Below are 16534 nucleotides of genomic sequence, written 5' to 3'. Positions count from 1 at the left end.
AAGTTTAAATTTGAGAATTGAATGTGCTAATAATCGAAGGTTTGGCAAGCTCTTCGATGCCAAGACGTGGAATGCGATAGTAGTGCCAACCTTCTTTCAGTGTTAGGTCCACAGCACCCAACGATTGGAACAGTTTGGCAGCCGGTTTGTTGTTTTCGAGGACACAGAAGTTCAGCCTCTTGCAGTTCTCAATTAAGGCTGCCTTTAAATTACAGGTAGAGTTCATTTTTGTTTACATTTATTCAAAACATAGTTGTTAGTTGTCTTACTTGAGAAACGAGATGGAAAAACGATACAGCGATTCGATTTTTTCGGTCTTCGGGTCTGATGTACATGTCTTCCATGTAGAGTGATTTACCTTGCCAGGTAGAATATGTAAAATAGTATACAGCATAACCCACAACTTGATTCAACTTGTGGGATTCGGCGACGAAGCCTTCGTAAAAGCTACGTCCCCCGAACCCGTCTACTTCTAGAGCTGTGAAATGTAGTATACACAGAACATTTAGAATTTTACAAAATTCATGCAACTAAATAGGAAAGCAGCCATGCCTTTAGCATCAATCTGGGGAGCATCGGGCATCTTTAAACAATTTGCCAGTTCCTTAAACATTACACAGGGGTTGCTTGATTATTTCTTGTAAAAGAAAAAAGAGTAATGTTTGTTTGTATACTGTCTTACTTGGATGAGGCTATGAATTGCTTGACAATCCTGCTTTACAGCTTTACGGAGTGTGTAGCCATCCAATTCCAAAGAAAGCTTTCCATGTTTGGAACATTCACTACTCTTGTATCTACACCATGTGAATACTTTAACGATTTATCATTTTTTTCGAAGTGGACGACTGTATTGTATATAGGCACGTAAATTAAAAACGCTAACGAATGTCCTACCGTAAACATTGCTGCACTCGAAACACTGGCATCGTGGGCCAACCTACTCTTAAACTTGTTTCCTGGAGTAGTCCTTTCAGAAAAGCCATGATGATTAAGAGGAAAATACACTTTGGGGAAATCAATCACACAATTTGTAAGAACAAAGTAATGAAGGGTGAAAGGGAGATCGCGATAAAAGCTATCGAAAAATTTGCAGATGTAACGGTAATTTGTTTTTGTTTACAAACAGGCACAGCAGACGATTCACGGTGCAGTGGCGCTTAGTTTAAACACAGCCAAGTGACGAATCGCTACAGCGGCCAATGGTAATCCTCTCTGCTTTGAAATTTTGAGGCGCACAGTTTACGATTCGGTAAAACAAACAAGGTCTGTATACATATTTCTTTAGTCGTTACAATCAGGGCGGCAGTAGAAAATTGTTTCACGATTTATCAACAAAGATTCGGTCTTTTTCTGTAGTTGACTGGTACGAAGCCGAAGTAATTACAGTCCCCGTATCATTTACAACAACAACGCTACATGTAACTTTTTCCCGCTGTTCAACTCTGTTACAACATGGGAATTTCGTGAAATGGCGGTCGTACGGCTCTAGCGATCGACAAAAATGTGGGAGCCACAACCAGTTTCGCATAACAGGCGGTAACATGAATGGACAATAGCTTTGAAAGATGTTGACGATGACAACAGCAATCACAATGATTAAGAACGGAATACCGACGCACTGTAGTGTGACAGTTCCAGCAATCGAGAGACCCAAAACAGTGGCTGGTAAAATGAGAAACATGATAATAAGAGCAAACATGGCAAACCATCGATATTTGGCAGTCACGTCGCCCAAGAACTTGGCCATCGGAATGGGTAAACGCATGAACGGAATAGGATAGAAGAGTAAAATTCCCGTCACGTTGAAGAACAGATGGACAAACGCTATTTGCATCGTGTCATGCAGAGCGTCCGGTGAAGCTGTTAAGGCTGCAAGAAGAGCAGTTGCAGTGGAGCCAATGCTGGATCCCAAAGTCAATGGATAAACTCGTTCGATTGAAACGAAACCCATACCGATGAGAGGATCGAGTGCCGAGGTAAACACTAGGCTGGAACGAAGAAGGAAAGTCATCCCGGCTCCGACAAGAAGCGCAATGTAGCCCGTTAGCCAATGAACGTAAGGGATATTGCCATTAATCACGTGCCTGATGACGTTGGCTATGTGCCCTTTACATTTTAATTATTACCAAAACTGTGCTTAGGAATTCAAATTTCAAGATTTACCTTTCATCATTGAGTGAAGGATTTTCACAAGACAAATCAGAGTGCCGCAGAGAGCAACGAGCGAAATCGACAAGATTATCAAACCGATGGCCCAGTCTTCCATTCCTGTATTCTCAAAAACGAAAACCCCATCTGAAAGTGAAACGTTGTTATTTAACGATATTTGCAATGCAAAAAGGTGTTCAACAAAAACTTGCCGCATGGTATAGGTTCGCTGATATTGCCACCACACCGTCGTATTAGTGAAGAATTTTCATATTGGACGTCGTCATTTGCCCAGCCTTTAAGAACTTCTGGATCCAGCTTTAATAAATTAGCGTCAACGATTAGTAACAGTACCTTGATTAAAAATCATTTTATTTTCAAACACCTGTACGATAAGATCAACGAAAGGGTCCGTCATTTCCTTCAACAGTGAAATTTCATACTTCCAGGTGGACGAACTATTGACATTTTGTACTGCGATGCCACTTAACCACTCCAAATACCCAACGCCAAATAGAGGATCTTAACAACCAAATGAAGTAGAAGAAATGTCCTCGTGATTGAATAGAAGAAAGAGCTTACGGCAAAGGATTTCGACGGTAAATAGAACCAGCATCGTGATCCATTTGAAAATGTCATGAACCATAGCTCCAGCGAATGCCCGCCGGAATTCGTTTTTGTTTCCAATTTCGGCAAAGGAAACGATCGTATTGGGAACGCAGGTGCCCACATTAGCTCCCATAATGATTGGAATGGCTAGTGCGACTGTCAAAACTGGACGAAGAACAAATTAATTACATCATGCATCGATTTCTTCTCGAGAACAGAACATGTTCGTACCGTTAGCTCCGACCATGCTTACTATAATGGAAGAAGATGTGGAAGAACTCTGGACAAGAACCGTAACTAAAATCCCGATCATCAATCCAACAACAGGATTTTGGATCAATCGACTCTGCTGAAAAATTGTACCTTTTAAAAAGGGAATCAGTTGAGTCAAAATGATTATAACTGAAATGGAATGAACCCACCAGCAGTTCTTCCGGATGTCAGGCGGAAAGCGCTGGCCAACAAATCCAGTGAACAAATCAAGAAATACAAGAATCCAGCAACAGAAAGGATTTTGATCGTATTGCTGAGAATTCGAGTTCCCTTGGCTTTTGTGCTCATGTCTATAAAGACGTTATTCTTTTTAAAATTCATGGACAAAATCTAAAATTACGTACCTGCCCATTTCTCCGAATTGTCTACTAGATCCACTATCGCCCAAGGATCTTCGTCTGCTGGCTCCATCGACGTGACGGTCCTTAAAGTGCCATAGGACACATTAAAACACTGTCTCCTTTCACTACTTTGTTCGCCATCGAATTTAATCATTGCATTAACAAACTTTGAATATTGCAGCTTCCATACGAGGCACTCGTTCTTGCACAGACGAAATTGCTACGTCCAAAGAATGCAAAACGTTGAACTTGTAAGCTCAAAAATCAACTGTGGATGAACTCAAATGTTTGTCTGCACACTATCAGCATAGGAACCCTCCTACCAGGTTTGAGTTTGCACAGACTAACAAGAACCTTCTGTTATTTGGCGTTTCTATTGTAATGCTTATCTAGTGCTAGACTATCTATCCTGTGAGTCAGCTGGAAAACGTAGTCCATTTTCAACCGTCGCTAACTTTATTTTCACTGAACAGTAACACAATACCGGATGTAGTTTGTTCGCTATTGTTTACCGAATTTGATTGAAACTAATGGGACCTTACTAAACTCGAAATTGCCAACCGACGACATTTGATTGAGGCAATGCTCGCTTTGCCCATTTGACTGTCGCAAAAAAAAGCGGATCGTTAGGGCTAAAAAAAACTATTTTAAATCGAAAATTATGTGATTGCGTATGGGTAAGACTTACCTAAAGGAAGAGACGTAACATTTTCACTTAACTCGTTTTTTATTTCACTTAACGGGGCTGCCGCGAAAGGACGGATAACATTGCGAGTGCTTGTTAGCTGAGGGCTGCACAATGATAGAATGTGATGCCATGCAATGCATTTGCAATTTAGAAGCATTTCGTTTTTTAAAGTCCATCTTCTCTCACCTGTACAATCGGCATTTGCAATCCCTTGGGCCCATACGCTAGTCTTACGTCCAATGCTACAGAATGAAAATTCCATCCCCAAGTAATATAGATTTACTGTTTTCAGGTTTTCTGCATTGGTAACTATAAGTGCATAAATTAAAGGTATTGAATCGCTCGTATCCCGTTAGCTGCTCACTAGTGTACCTCATTTTTGCTTTGGTTCTTTATACTAACTTGAGATATTGTGAATTTGACTTGAGAATTCGGGCCGACGTCAAGCCTTCGTTTAACTGGAGTATAATGTCCATTCATTTCTTATATTCTTTGAACAATATCCACTGGGAATTTACCTTGGTAATGCGACACTTCATAACGATGCCTTATTGTGGACTGCTCTTACAATCGCCATACAGTCGTTGAACAAGGTCTTAGCTGAAAAACAGCAAATTTTTTAAGTGCTCTAACATTTGAATGAGAAATCTTGAATTCTTTGCCAACGCTACTGCAGGTATTATTTTCCATAATTTAAGAAATGCAACATCAGTTATTGCGTGGTAGTTAAGCTCCTTGCGTTTTATTCCAGGTGGCAAAGAACCTACCATTTAAACGACTAGACCTCTCCATCGCTGGAACCGCAATAAGGTAAGTGTGAAATCATCTTGCGTGTTGTGGTGTAGTAGAATTCTTAAAAAACACATGTATTGTGTCAATAAGAAGCAAAGGGTACGTTAAAATATTGATCTATTGCATCGTGGTAACATCAGTTTCGGTCAGTAATATTCATGGTTTTCATTCAAGGAATGGAGTCATTTGAAAGAGGAGTTGATGAAACTTCTGTTCTAACATTAACTGTCTTTTCCTTTCCATCCTGGCTAAATCTATTGCAACAGGATAGTTTGGAGAGCTGACGGTCGTAAGGCTCCAACGATCGACAGAATTCCGGCAACCACATCCAGTTCCTCAACACCGGTGGCAGCAAAGCTGGACGTTTCTTCTGTACAATATTGATAACGGCCGTTGCTACAATTATGATAAGGAAAGGAATACCGACGCATTGTAGTGCGACAGTTCCAGCAATGGAAAGACCTAAAACAGTGGCCGGTAAAACGAAAAACATGCCGACAAGAGAAACAATTGCGAACCATCGATACTTGGCAGTCACTTCGCCCAAGAACTTGGCCATCGGAATGGGTAAACGCATGAACGGAATGGGATAGAAAAGTAAAATGCCCGTCACGTTGAAGAACAAATGAACAAGCGCAATTTGCAACGTGTTGTGCAGAGCGTCTGGTGAAGCTGCGAAAGCTGCAAGTAAGGCCGTTGTGGTGGTGCCTACATTTGATCCTAAAGTCAGCGGATAAACTGTTTCGATGGAAATGAAACCAATGCCGATGAGCGGATTGAGAGCTGAAGTGAAAACCGAACTGGAGCGCACGATGAATGTAATCCCAGCTCCGACGAGAAGAGCGATGTAACCCGTTAGCCAAGGAAGGTAAGGTATTTTGGCATTGACGATGTGTTTGATAACGTTGGCAATATGTCCTGTACATTTTAAAATATTTATTATCTGCAATTCCAGTGAGAGAAAAGGAAATTACCTTTCATCATTGAGTTGAGGATTTTTACCAGGCAGATCATACTGCCACACAGAACGAATAGTGCAATAGCTAAAAGAATCAATCCAATGGACCAGTCCTTCATTGTTGTATTTTCAAATATGAAAACTCCATCTGAAATTTAGGATAAATATTTTATTAAAGAAAATTATCTTTAATGTTGATAGAGTGACTTACCACACGGGATGGGGTCGGTGATATTGCCTCCACAATGCCGAATCAGTGAAGCATTCTCGTAAGTTGGATCGCGATTGGCCCATCCTTTAATAACATTCGGATCAACCTAAATACAATGTATTTTAGAATTAATAATCGCTAATTTTCGGTATTGCAATTTTTTACCTGTATGATAAGGCCTACAATAGGATCGGTTATTTCTTTTAAAATGTTAATTTCTCCATCTGTAGAAGAGGAGCTGTTGATTTTGCCAACCGCAATGCCACTCAACCACTCCAGGTAACCGATACCAAAAATTGGTTCTTTTGAATGTAATAAATCAATTAATGCAATCGACCTTTATTTAATATTTAAATATTTTTACTTACGGCAAAGGATTTCGATTGTGAAGAGAACGGAAACTGTTAGCCAGTTGAAAATGTCGTGAACGATAGCGCCTGCAAATGCCCTTCGGAATTCGTTTTTGTTCCCAATTTGAGCGAACGAGACGATAGTGTTAGTTACCGAAGTTCCAATGTTCGACCCCATGATGATTGGAATTGCCATTCCCACTGTTAAAACTGCTCAACAAAGTGATTTAATATCATAAACGTGGTGTATTGAGTGATAATTGTCTTACCATTGGTACCGACCATGCTTACCACAATAGAAGTGGATGTGGAGGAACTCTGAACGAGAACTGTTACTAAAATGCCAATCATCAGTCCGACAAATGGATTTTGCATAAGTTCGTTCTGTCGAAATATCGTTCCTTTGCGATAAAAATAAAAAGCGTTTATATAATGCTGATTTAATTCAATTCAAACATGTCAATATTCACCGGCAGTTTCCCCGGAAATGAGGCGGAAGGCGCTGGCCAATAAATCCAGCGAACAAATGAAAAAATAAAGTAAACTGAGGGCCGACAATATTTTGAATCCATTGCCGAAAACACGAAGGATTTTCTCTTTAGGGGTCATATCTTTCAAAGCAAATATTTAGATAACAATTCAATTACTTTTAAATTGCTATGACCGAACTTACCTGCCCATTTTTTAGAATCGTCCACGAGATCAACGATAGCCCAGGTATCCTCGCTAGTGAGTTGAGTCATTGGGCTGTTGATCACAGCTCCATAAGAAGCGCTCAAAAGAAGATTGTCTGGCTTCGAAAATCCTTTCTCCATCACCATAAGATTAATAAGACCCTTCGTTTAATTAATAACGAATGAAGCGTTTTCACGGTGATTTTGCGGGGGGAACGAGTGAACCTTGAACGAGCCAATTGTAAAGTGAAATGATCTGGATATTTACTAGAAATGTTTAGCCAGCAATATCAGTTCTCGACAATATCCTCCCTCTTTCTGACCCCATTTTTTTAAAAGTTTAAATCTGCAGTTACTTACCAAAGTGCTGTCTTCAGAGAGATTCGTTTTACTACGCCACATTTATCTTGATCTAGATTATGATTTGTTAAAAGGACGCGTAAACAAGAATTTAGTCGATCATAATTTACACGGATTTCATTTACACGATTGGTTTGAAACGATTAAAATGGATGCGACATTTCTTTCTCCACGTTTGTAGAAAAGCCCTCAACTTTATGTATTAACTGATCGTCCACGAAAACTGAACGTTTGGAAAAGAAATTGCTTACCTACACCCCCTGAAAGGAATTCGAAAAACAACATCAAAACTTTTTCGTTTCCTAGTTCTAGCCTTTCCCCCTTTTTAAAAGGAAGCAAGAGGCAGGGCAAGCATCTAGAAAGGTCGAAGAGTCTAGAACGTTCGGAGAATGGGCCATTTCAGTTGCTAGCTGTAGACAGAACAGTTCGTCTCCTACCTGTCGGTTGCATAACTGATTTCAGATAGTGCATGGCTAGTTCTCTTCAGGGTTTTGACCTAGCAGGCTTCAGGTCTTCAGGTAGGGCAAAATTTTTGGATCTGTTGTCAAGTGTTTGCATCACGTAACAATTTCTAGGTAATGCTGTATCATTGATTTCGTTATTTTACTACACAGTAAGAGATAGCTACTCAAGTTTCTACGCGAGGATACTTTGCAGCTATCGCACAAACATCCGGATCGACCCAGGAGATTGGCGTTAGCCGAGTAAATGAGGTATATACATGATAAGCATAAGAATGGGGCTACTAAAAGATGTCTAAGACGAAACAAGTCATGTCACACGATTAGTGTGTCTAAACGTTTCATCTTTACTAATAAGATTTTTCAAAAATCTGTTGATCTGAATATGAAAGTGTGGTGAATTATTGCGACTGTTGACGTTGCAGTTCCGTGTTTATAGTGCCGAGCACTGAATTTATTCCAGGTTCACCGTCTTCCAAAGGCCAGCGGTTTTTAGAAAGAGCTTGAGTCATTCCGTCAATCATTTCAAACGCATAGTGTCCTCTTGGCATTCCTTATCGAGACAAAACATTAGGAAACCTAAAGTTGAATCATGAGGTAAATGAAAATTTTTACGTACCATTTTCTTCCATAAATTTTTTGTCGCTAAGAATATTATTAGCTACTTTACTTTCGTATGATTCTGAAAGCTTAAATGTCCGTCCCGGGGTTGCAAATAGATGAATGTGAATTCCTTTGTTAACTATGTAAGTGAAGAAAAGGCAGCCCAATGAAAAAATGTCGATTGACTTGTCTGCTCTAATGTTTTTCCTTTCTTCAGCTGTAACGTTCTCGACCTCTAGTCGCAGGTACTCCGGTGCGAAATAAGTCTTGGTTCCTTTAGGGCCGCTAGTTACAGACATAGATCCGTCTGGCGCCGTGGGTTTACAGCACCCGAAATCCGCAATTTTTAGGACAAAACCGGAAGAAATGAGCACGTTTGCTGGCTTAATATCTCGATGAACAACCTCTTGAGAGTGAATGTAAGCTAGTCCGTTTGCCATTTGCCTCAAAGCTTCAACCTCCGGTGGCATTTCATCGAACTTTTTATCACCGGTAATATAGTCCTTAACAGTACCCATACATCGTTCAAGTACCAGATATCTGATGAGTTTAAATATTATTAACTATTAAAATTGTTTTAAGGCTAATGTTTAACTGGTTACTTGAAATCATTGTCTTCTGCGACGCCTATCAATTTTAGGACGTTGGGGTGATCCATTCTTCTCATTGCTTCCTCCTCTCTGACGTGTAATACTTTGTCCATCCCATCTTTTAAAATTTTCTTGACGACCGTGTGTGAACTTAGTCCGTACACAGAGGCAAATGTCCCCCTTCCGAGAAGCTCATCCCTGTCATAGCGGGGCACAGGTGCTACATATCGATGTGCCGTCCAGGTGCAAGCAAAAAATGAAACCAATCAAATCAACGATTAAGTAAATGTTGCCCAATATTATGTCGCATTTCCATTTTTACAAATTAGATATTAGTTTTAATGGCCTCAAAAGTGGTTTCTCACCGGGTTAGATGTGGCTTGTAATTTTTCCTTGAAACTTAAATATTATCTCTTAAAGAGTTAAAATACGGCGTTTGAAATGCGTACCTTCGGTAGGTTGTTCCATATTTGCTGTTGCACTTTCCTATGAATCAGATTCAGTTCTAAAACACGAAAGCCCCGTGCAGTTGGATAGCCTAGTTCAATGGTAATGATAAAGATATATCTGCTTACTTTTTGTTCAATTAAGCGCCGTTGGCCAACAGTTTCAAATTCTGTTATCTTTTTACTGATATCGTTGTAAACGGCCTAAACATTTTGACATTTAACCTTCAAAATCGTAAACTTAATAAACACAGGTATAGGCATTTGTTTGAATACGAGAATGTTGCAATAGTGAATATCTAATCGCCGGGACTGAATAGCGAACATGAACGCAATACGGAGCGTGAATCGAATTGAGTTTGATATGACACTTATACTGATGGCATGCACTCACCTGATGGCATGCTTATCTCCTCTGCTTAGCTGTAAAAAACGAAGCTTAACTGCTGTTGTATTTTAGCCTTTCGACATGCATTTTCAACTGTTTCATAAGTAAATTGAAAACAGAATCAACTTATAGTCTTTCATTCCTGTGGAAGTATCAGTTTCTGACTTTTCAGAGTTTCCAAAACTAGGTCTAATTTCCAACGGTCTTTTGCAATCTTCTCCGTCATACCGTCGATCATTGAAAATGCATAATGATCCTTTGAAAGACCTAGAACAGTAATAGAAACACGAATAAATAACATCTGAATTCCAGTTTTACCTTAATCTCAAATCGCTTACCAGACTCGCCGCTTGCAAGAAATTTATTCCCATTAAGGATGTTGCCGATGGTTTCGGTCTCGTTGGTAACCTTTCCTTTAGCGAAAGGATGACAGCCTTTTGTGATGTAAGTATGAAACAAACAGCCTAAAGAAAAGATGTCTGTTGACACATTAGCTCGCATTTTTTCCTTCTCCGCTGGGCTTTTGTTTTCCGAATCGTGGAATTCCGGCGAGTTATAGATCCTGGTGCCTTTGGGTCCGCTCGACATTGAAAAACTTCCGGAAAGTGTAACTGGTCGGCAGAATCCGAAATCCGATATTTTCAGAACGTGGGATTTAGAAATCAATACATTTCCTGGTTTGATATCTCGATGGACGAATTGCCGTGAATGAATATATTGCAATCCGCTAGCCATTTGAATCATTCCGTCGATTTCGGAAGGCATCGGGCCTTTGTAGTTTCCTTTGATGTGATCGCTAACTGTTCCCAGGCATAGTTCCAAAATAAAATACCTTTTGCAAATGTTAACAATTGAATTGAGTGAAGTGAAGGTGAAATTAGGTTTGCTTACTTGAAATCGAGGTCTTTTTGAACCTCAATTAATTTGAGAACATTAGGGTGTTCCAGTTTTTTCATGGCTTCTTCTTCACGACTTTGACGGGCATCATTGGCATCTTTGTCCATTCTTAACTGGATCCTCTTGACGGCAACTTCTTCTCCAGCAAAAGTGCCCAAAAACACCATGCCATCTATGCCATTGCCCAATACTGCACTCCTGTCGAATTTGACAGCCATGCTAGCTATTCTACAAGAAACGACGAGTTATAGAGTACTGGAATATTCGTAATGCTGCATATGCTGGCAAATGGAACAGCTTTTTTTTTACTTTTAAAGAATGTATTTTGATGCGGTTACCTTTGTTTTAGTTAATGGAAGGATTCAAAAATTGCGAGAGTTGTGCGATGTGCAGCAAGTAAACTAACAAGTTTTAGGTCCGATTGTACAATCACGAACTGAATTTATATCTATACGTTTTGTTCTTGCCACGATCTTATCTCCAACGATGTACTTTTTTCTACTTTTCTCTTCCCCATCGTTAAGCTTGCCATTAGTTTAGTGCGTATGGTTTTACCCGATAGTATTTTGTATGTTAGGTATTTATAAACGATTAATTAGCCATTTGTTGAAAGAAATTAATTGGCGGCATGTAGAATCAATCGAATTGTCCTTTGTTGCTCCAGACTTGCCATCGTAAGACACGAGATAGAAATGCCTAGTATAGATAACATCGGTTATCTCAGATAAGCCGGCCGATTTTCAAAGCAACTTGAATAATTTAAAATTTATGGCCAAGAAAAACGTTCTAGCAAAAATCCTTGATTTAAACTTGGTGAGTTAGTTTATTTTCGCCGTTTTAGATGTTTTCCATTGGCTAAGGGACATCGGTGAAACATAAGCTGACGTTGAAACCCTGTTTTCTTTAAATCGAAAGTGTAAATCTAATTCCACTAATGTATATGTTATATTTTAATTAGTTTAAGTTTCATGTTACGTTGCACGTGCCATACTACACCCCACCTTTTCAAAAATGATCGCCTATCCTCCACGGTTTACCTGTGTCCTTGCATATCACCTGCAGCTGTGAAATTCTAGGGCTGTGGAACGAATAATTCGAAAAGAAAATTTTGCAATGTGGCAGAAGTCGAATAGGTAACCCATCCCCAGTAAGACGCAGCTTACCCACACCTTTTGTTCTGTGTGCACTTAACCGTCTGAGTTTTGCTTTTTATTTCATATTTGTTGAGAATGTAGTTACAGTGCAGTGCTCGATGTGGCTGGTTGTTCACGTCCAAACGTTTCGTCGTGTAGATTTTTGCAATTCCTTATCGACAGTTTAATTGTTGGCACAATAGTAGCAGGCTGTGCATTAAAATTGAGTGCTTTAATGGTTTTAATTGTTTGTACGCAAATAACTTTGAAAGGACGGTCGTGGTGAAGGGTTACAAGTAATCGTTTTCATGTAATGGTGGTAAAAGTATTGCGTTCTATTATCCGCGTTGAGGTCTTTTCTCTTATTAAAATTTCCACAGGTAAAAGGCTTTAATTTTGTCATAATTGGGCCGATTCTTTCGTTGATGTATTTGAGTGTGGTTTTGGTTTAATGAAACGTGTCCTCAATGGATCGCTAAGATTCTAGTCGTCCAAATACTGGACGAAGCACCGGTCAATTACTGTTGAGATTCTTCGACATCCAAAATTTTTCTCAACAATCCGAGCTGTTGCTTTCGTTCTGAGCTTAACTATGCCTCTGATTTTAAAATAAGATTATCGTTAATCGAGATTTTGATGCTGACTGTTGGCTCGCTAATTATTGCGGAAGGAGTCGTTCATAAACTAGCTAGATGTCTCCTTGCCTTATTTACTGCTCCGTTTCTTTTCCCACCTGTAAATGTCCACTATTAAAGAAGGGCGGTTTCTAACCACAGGAAGAGGGTATTTACGTAAATCTGGTTTCTTAATGCTATGTTTCTGAACTGATATAAGTTTTCACATTATGCTCATGCCATATTCGATCGTTGATAATGGAAGTCCTATTAGTAGTATTGCAGCTTTTCATGAAGCGTGGATCAACGTCAGACATTCCTGTTAGGAAATCTAGTGTGGCTTTGAGATGCGCACACGCCGAATACAATTGCATAACAGTTGGAGTTGCAACGCATCTCAGAATGTGATTCTTATCTTGGTGTGCAGTCGAATTTCATTTCGTTTGCCAGCGTGACATCGTTTCGTATTGTAAATAATTAAACAAGGTTTCGAGTAGATACGCAGTAGTAGCGGCCACGTTTTCTATTCCGGTGTTCTACGTACGTAGACCATCCAACTGTTTGAGTTTGGCAAGTTAGTCAAGGCAGTAGTTCTCTTGAAAGAGATTAAGCGAAATGTATTGCTAAGGCTACTTGTAATTGTATTTTTTTTTAAATGTTGGTGCATATACCGTCATGCCGAAATTTTGTCTGGCCAGTGATTGCCGGCCCAAAAATGCCTAGGTGGTGTTAGCATATTGGGACCTGTGACGGCTCTCCAAATCGCCTTCAGGCCACCTTCTCGTTGGCCGAAGTATCTATGCCCGAGCAACATTTCAGGCATGACTGATATAGTTAAGCGTTTGTTTTGTCTTTAACCACGCGAGGCGTCAACAGTTCTATCACACGTTCTAATTTCCAACGATCTTCTGGGACTGCTTGCGTCATTCCGTCGATGATGTCAAATGCGTAGTGTTCTCTTGTCATTGCTATAAACGGGATTTTGTTTTTTCAAATGTTCTTGCATCGAAAATTTATTATCTCACTACCACTGTCTACTCACCAAGATGTAAATATTTTTTTCCGTAGACGATGTTGCTGGTAACGGTGTAATTGACTGGCGATCCCGGTTTTGCGAACGGATGGTCACCCATTTTGATGTAGCAGAAGAACAAACAACCCAGTGAGAAGATGTCAATCGCTTTATCATTATTGATTTTTTCTTTTTCTTCTTTGGTTTTGCTTTCTAACTGGAGAAATTCAGGTGAGCAATAGATCCGATTGCCTCTCGGGATGCTCATTGAAAAACTGCTGGTCTTGCGGAACGGTTTGCAGTAACCGAAATCGGCAATTTTAAGGACGCCTGTTTGGCTGATTAACACGTTCTCTGGCTTAACGTTGCGATGGACGAATCCTTTGGAGTGTATGTAAGACAATCCGCTAGCCATTTGGTGTAAAGCGTTGGGATCGGTGGGCATATCTCCTACGTAACGTCTTCGGATGTAATCGTGGAGGGTGGCTTCGCAAAGTTCCAGAACAAGAAATCTATTTTGCAACAATGTACATATGTCAGTTGAGGGTTGAGCAAACGAATGCGTAACGAAAGGTTTTGAAATTACTTGAAATCCTCGTTTTCTTCGGTGTGCAGAATTTTTAGGACGTTTTCGTGATCCATTGATTTCAATTTGTTTTCTTCGTGGGCTTGAATCTCGTCTTCTAAATCGTGTAACTGAATACGTTTCACAGCAACGGGCACTCCATTAAGGGTCCCGGCAAAGACACAAGCAAACGCTCCTCGGCCTAAAATGTTTTCTCTTGAGAAAGTCATAACGGGCCCTGGATTGTAGGTATATTGTAAATGATAATTAACGTTCGTTCGCTCAACCCTTATTTTTTTCATTTAAAAGAAATTTACCTTGGTTTTCTGTAGATTCCATTTTGTTCTTTGTTTCTTACGAAATACTACGCTTCTCGTATGCGCACTGGAAAAGGAAAGTTCTGAGGGTGAACGTTGCATTATATCGTTTAATCTTATCTTTTGTTATCTTCTTTAGATTTGACGACGCTTGCTTTTGCTATTAGCCGTTACATTTTTAAATTTTTAAATTTCTTCGAAAGGAGAACCAATCATTTTGCTGTATTTTTGCATAATTCACAGGTTTTCACGCTGTTGTGCAACGTAGTTATTTAGTGTTGTGCAAAGCGTTAAAAAATTGCGTTTTCTTTGAATATTTCATGGGGATAAAAGCTTGTGGTTCGTCGATAAATTGTTTCATTTTAAATCTATAATTTATAGGCATTAGCAGCTCAGCTCTCCAACCCGATCCTTCTACTGGCGAGTCATGAGTTTTGTGTTTATTGGTTCTCACTCAACTTACTCAATTAAAGTGAACAATTCCAACGTTGATAGGGAGCTGCGCGTAGGTAAGGGGGCATTTTACAGTTGTACTTGTTTATCATCGATATCTATAGCTATTAACTAAAGTTACTGCTAGAATTGCAGGTCACTTCCGAATACCGGCTTTTGGCAATTTGCTGTACCTCTCTAAATCGCTCGCGTTAGTTGCTTTGCGTGGTTACGATAAATCCATCTTCATCAGCCTGCGGAGATGCTGAACGAGTGGAAGAATTAACATCTTTAACAACAACAACAAACGTGAACGACGGTAGTAGCAGCGGTCGGGGATATAGCTACTTTCTTCTGGTAAGTCTACTGTTTAATTCATGTCAATAATGCTAGGGATACGGGAATTTTAAGTTATACACTGTCAACCAGCATATTTCGGAATAGGTAGGAAATAACAGTGTTGGGCATAGCTAAGTAAAAGTAGTATAACGTAATGTTGGTCATGCGATAGCGAATTTCATACGAACATCTGCTAATTAACTGTTTGTTTTAAACGAAGTTTTAACTGTAATTCGACTGCATCAAGGCTCCAGCGTGAGGCGGGATTGAAAGCAATCATTCCCCCGACAATGGACTGGAAAAGTGGGTCGGTAATCACTGTAAATCAAAACAGGATTCGTTAATCATCATATCTCTTAAAATAATCAATTTTCTTACGCTCGAGTTTGGATTTTCCTTCCAGAACATTCGCAGGAATGAAGAAGGATCCTTTCGGATCTGCGAACGGATGTTTCCCTTTGGTTAGGTAGCTATAAAAGACGCATCCTAGGGCGAAGACGTCGGACGAAATGTTGCTCTTCTGATGGGCTAATATACCGAAACTGGCTTGCTCTTCGGCCAGTTTAAGCAGCTCGGGCGAGAGGTAATTTCTTGTGCCTTTAATACCGCTTTTCAATGAGTAGCTACCGCTGGCAGTGGTTGGCTTTGAGAAGCCAAAATCGGAAATCTTGAGGATAGATGATTTGTGGATTAGGACGTTATCTTCTTTAATGTCTCGATGGACTTGACCCATTGCGTGAATGTAAGACAATCCAATGGCCATTTGATGTAAAGAATCAGCTTCAGAAGGTGGCATACGACCGGTGTACTTCCCTTTATTGTAATCTCCAATAGTTGCTTCGCAAAACTCGAGATAAAAATACCTTATCCATACTATTCTTATTGTCTGGTTTAAGTAGTTCATTAAACTAAGTTTGTACGTACTTGAAATTGTCATCGACTTCGAGGTGGAGGAGTTTGAGGACGTTGGGATGGTCCAGCTTTTTCATGTTTTCTTCCTCCCTTTGTTGCCCACCACTGGATGAATCAACAGACTCATTTAAAACGAGAAATTCGGTTTTGTCAATCCGCTTGATGGCCACTTTTTCTCCATTCCAGGATCCTTCGTAAACAATGCCGAACGCTCCTTTACCCAGTAATTTCGGACTACTTGCGATAGATGCCTCATCGCCGGCTGTTGTTGACATCGCTGCAATAGCAATAACACAGTGCACCTCTTTCTCTACTCAAAAGGTAAGTTCAAATGTTTGGTTTCAGCGTTTGATAGCTGACACATCTCTAATACAGGTGAGTTTATTCTTTTCGTTACGCGATTGATATGCATCCAAAATTG

The 16534-nt window shown here is 39.9% G+C and overlaps 5 protein-coding genes, 1 long non-coding RNA gene and 1 pseudogene across 7 annotated transcripts; 1 reads left to right on the top strand and 6 right to left on the bottom strand.

The window, feature by feature from the left end:
* Positions 1–94: 94 nt before the first annotated feature.
* Positions 95–5242, top strand: LOC132087842 (uncharacterized). The gene is made up of 4 exons (XR_009420692.1): positions 95–215; positions 1127–1263; positions 1357–4869; positions 5118–5242. It is a non-coding gene; the product is annotated as an uncharacterized LOC132087842 (long non-coding RNA).
* On the bottom strand, positions 400–3510 carry LOC130693173 (sodium-dependent phosphate transport protein 2B-like; annotated as a pseudogene).
* LOC130693274 (sodium-dependent phosphate transport protein 2B-like) lies at positions 4981–7181 on the bottom strand. The gene is made up of 8 exons (XM_057516401.2): positions 7044–7181; positions 6841–6981; positions 6640–6771; positions 6389–6580; positions 6186–6322; positions 6021–6126; positions 5826–5957; positions 4981–5769 (listed from the first exon to the last, which is right to left on the bottom strand). The coding sequence occupies exons 1-8, from the start codon at positions 7111–7113 to the stop codon at positions 5021–5023; spliced, it is 1659 nt and encodes a 552-aa protein (XP_057372384.1). The 5' UTR covers positions 7114–7181; the 3' UTR covers positions 4981–5020.
* A 791-nt stretch (positions 7182–7972) lies between these two features.
* LOC130693294 (serine/threonine-protein kinase/endoribonuclease IRE2-like) lies at positions 7973–9619 on the bottom strand. Its single transcript, XM_057516424.2, has 4 exons — positions 9508–9619; positions 9071–9278; positions 8485–9008; positions 7973–8418 (listed from the first exon to the last, which is right to left on the bottom strand). The coding sequence occupies exons 1-4, from the start codon at positions 9524–9526 to the stop codon at positions 8267–8269; spliced, it is 903 nt and encodes a 300-aa protein (XP_057372407.1). The 5' UTR covers positions 9527–9619; the 3' UTR covers positions 7973–8266.
* A 319-nt stretch (positions 9620–9938) lies between these two features.
* LOC130693306 (serine/threonine-protein kinase/endoribonuclease IRE1-like) lies at positions 9939–11217 on the bottom strand. 2 transcript variants are annotated; one of them, XM_057516438.2, is made up of 4 exons: positions 11128–11217; positions 10784–11017; positions 10231–10724; positions 9939–10159 (listed from the first exon to the last, which is right to left on the bottom strand). In XM_057516438.2, the coding sequence occupies exons 2-4, from the start codon at positions 11005–11007 to the stop codon at positions 10029–10031; spliced, it is 849 nt and encodes a 282-aa protein (XP_057372421.1). In that variant the 5' UTR covers positions 11008–11017; positions 11128–11217; the 3' UTR covers positions 9939–10028. The 2 variants fall into 2 exon arrangements, with proteins under 2 accessions (XP_057372421.1, XP_059350556.1); XM_059494573.1 differs by having other exon boundaries at positions 10784–11008; positions 11128–11152.
* A 1910-nt stretch (positions 11218–13127) lies between these two features.
* On the bottom strand, positions 13128–14510 carry LOC130693305 (serine/threonine-protein kinase/endoribonuclease IRE2-like). Its single transcript, XM_057516437.2, has 4 exons — positions 14431–14510; positions 14135–14351; positions 13579–14060; positions 13128–13504 (listed from the first exon to the last, which is right to left on the bottom strand). Exons 1-4 carry the CDS (start codon positions 14450–14452, stop codon positions 13371–13373), a joined length of 855 nt encoding a protein of 284 aa, XP_057372420.1. The 5' UTR covers positions 14453–14510; the 3' UTR covers positions 13128–13370.
* A 127-nt stretch (positions 14511–14637) lies between these two features.
* LOC130693301 (serine/threonine-protein kinase/endoribonuclease ire-1-like) lies at positions 14638–16466 on the bottom strand. The gene is made up of 3 exons (XM_057516432.2): positions 16126–16466; positions 15580–16064; positions 14638–15519 (listed from the first exon to the last, which is right to left on the bottom strand). The coding sequence occupies exons 1-3, from the start codon at positions 16386–16388 to the stop codon at positions 15395–15397; spliced, it is 873 nt and encodes a 290-aa protein (XP_057372415.1). The 5' UTR covers positions 16389–16466; the 3' UTR covers positions 14638–15394.
* Between the last annotated feature and the right edge of the window lie 68 nt (positions 16467–16534).

Source organism: Daphnia carinata, chromosome 3 (genome assembly GCF_022539665.2).
Source record: "Daphnia carinata strain CSIRO-1 chromosome 3, CSIRO_AGI_Dcar_HiC_V3, whole genome shotgun sequence".
Lineage (NCBI taxonomy): Eukaryota > Metazoa > Arthropoda > Branchiopoda > Diplostraca > Daphniidae > Daphnia > Daphnia carinata.
Note: the sequence above shows the minus strand (reverse complement) of the source record. Positions and strands in the feature narration are given on the sequence as shown.

Coding starts and splice junctions, on each gene's coding strand:
- LOC130693274 (XM_057516401.2), bottom strand. CDS start 7,113: ATGACTCAACTCACTAGCGAGGATACCTGGGCTATCGTTGATCTCGTG. Junction 6,982..7,043: donor CGATTCTAAAAAATGGGCAG/GTAAGTTCGGTC, acceptor TTGCTTTGAAAG/ATATGACCCCTAAAGAGAAA. Junction 5,770..5,825: donor CCTCAACTCAATGATGAAAG/GTAATTTCCTTT, acceptor TAAAATGTACAG/GACATATTGCCAACGTTATC.
- LOC130693294 (XM_057516424.2), bottom strand. Junction 9,009..9,070: donor GCAGAAGACAATGATTTCAA/GTAACCAGTTAA, acceptor TAAACTCATCAG/ATATCTGGTACTTGAACGAT. Junction 8,419..8,484: donor AAAATTTATGGAAGAAAATG/GTACGTAAAAAT, acceptor TGTCTCGATAAG/GAATGCCAAGAGGACACTAT.
- LOC130693306 (XM_057516438.2), bottom strand. CDS start 11,007: ATGGCTGTCAAATTCGACAGGAGTGCAGTATTGGGCAATGGCATAGAT. Junction 10,725..10,783: donor CAAAAAGACCTCGATTTCAA/GTAAGCAAACCT, acceptor CATTTGCAAAAG/GTATTTTATTTTGGAACTAT. Junction 10,160..10,230: donor TCTTGCAAGCGGCGAGTCTG/GTAAGCGATTTG, acceptor TTACTGTTCTAG/GTCTTTCAAAGGATCATTAT.
- LOC130693305 (XM_057516437.2), bottom strand. CDS start 14,452: ATGGAATCTACAGAAAACCAAG. Junction 14,352..14,430: donor GGAATCTACAGAAAACCAAG/GTAAATTTCTTT, acceptor CCTACAATCCAG/GGCCCGTTATGACTTTCTCA. Junction 14,061..14,134: donor GAAGAAAACGAGGATTTCAA/GTAATTTCAAAA, acceptor GTTGCAAAATAG/ATTTCTTGTTCTGGAACTTT.
- LOC130693301 (XM_057516432.2), bottom strand. CDS start 16,388: ATGTCAACAACAGCCGGCGATGAGGCATCTATCGCAAGTAGTCCGAAA. Junction 16,065..16,125: donor GAAGTCGATGACAATTTCAA/GTACGTACAAAC, acceptor AGTATGGATAAG/GTATTTTTATCTCGAGTTTT. Junction 15,520..15,579: donor AGGAAAATCCAAACTCGAGC/GTAAGAAAATTG, acceptor TTTGATTTACAG/TGATTACCGACCCACTTTTC.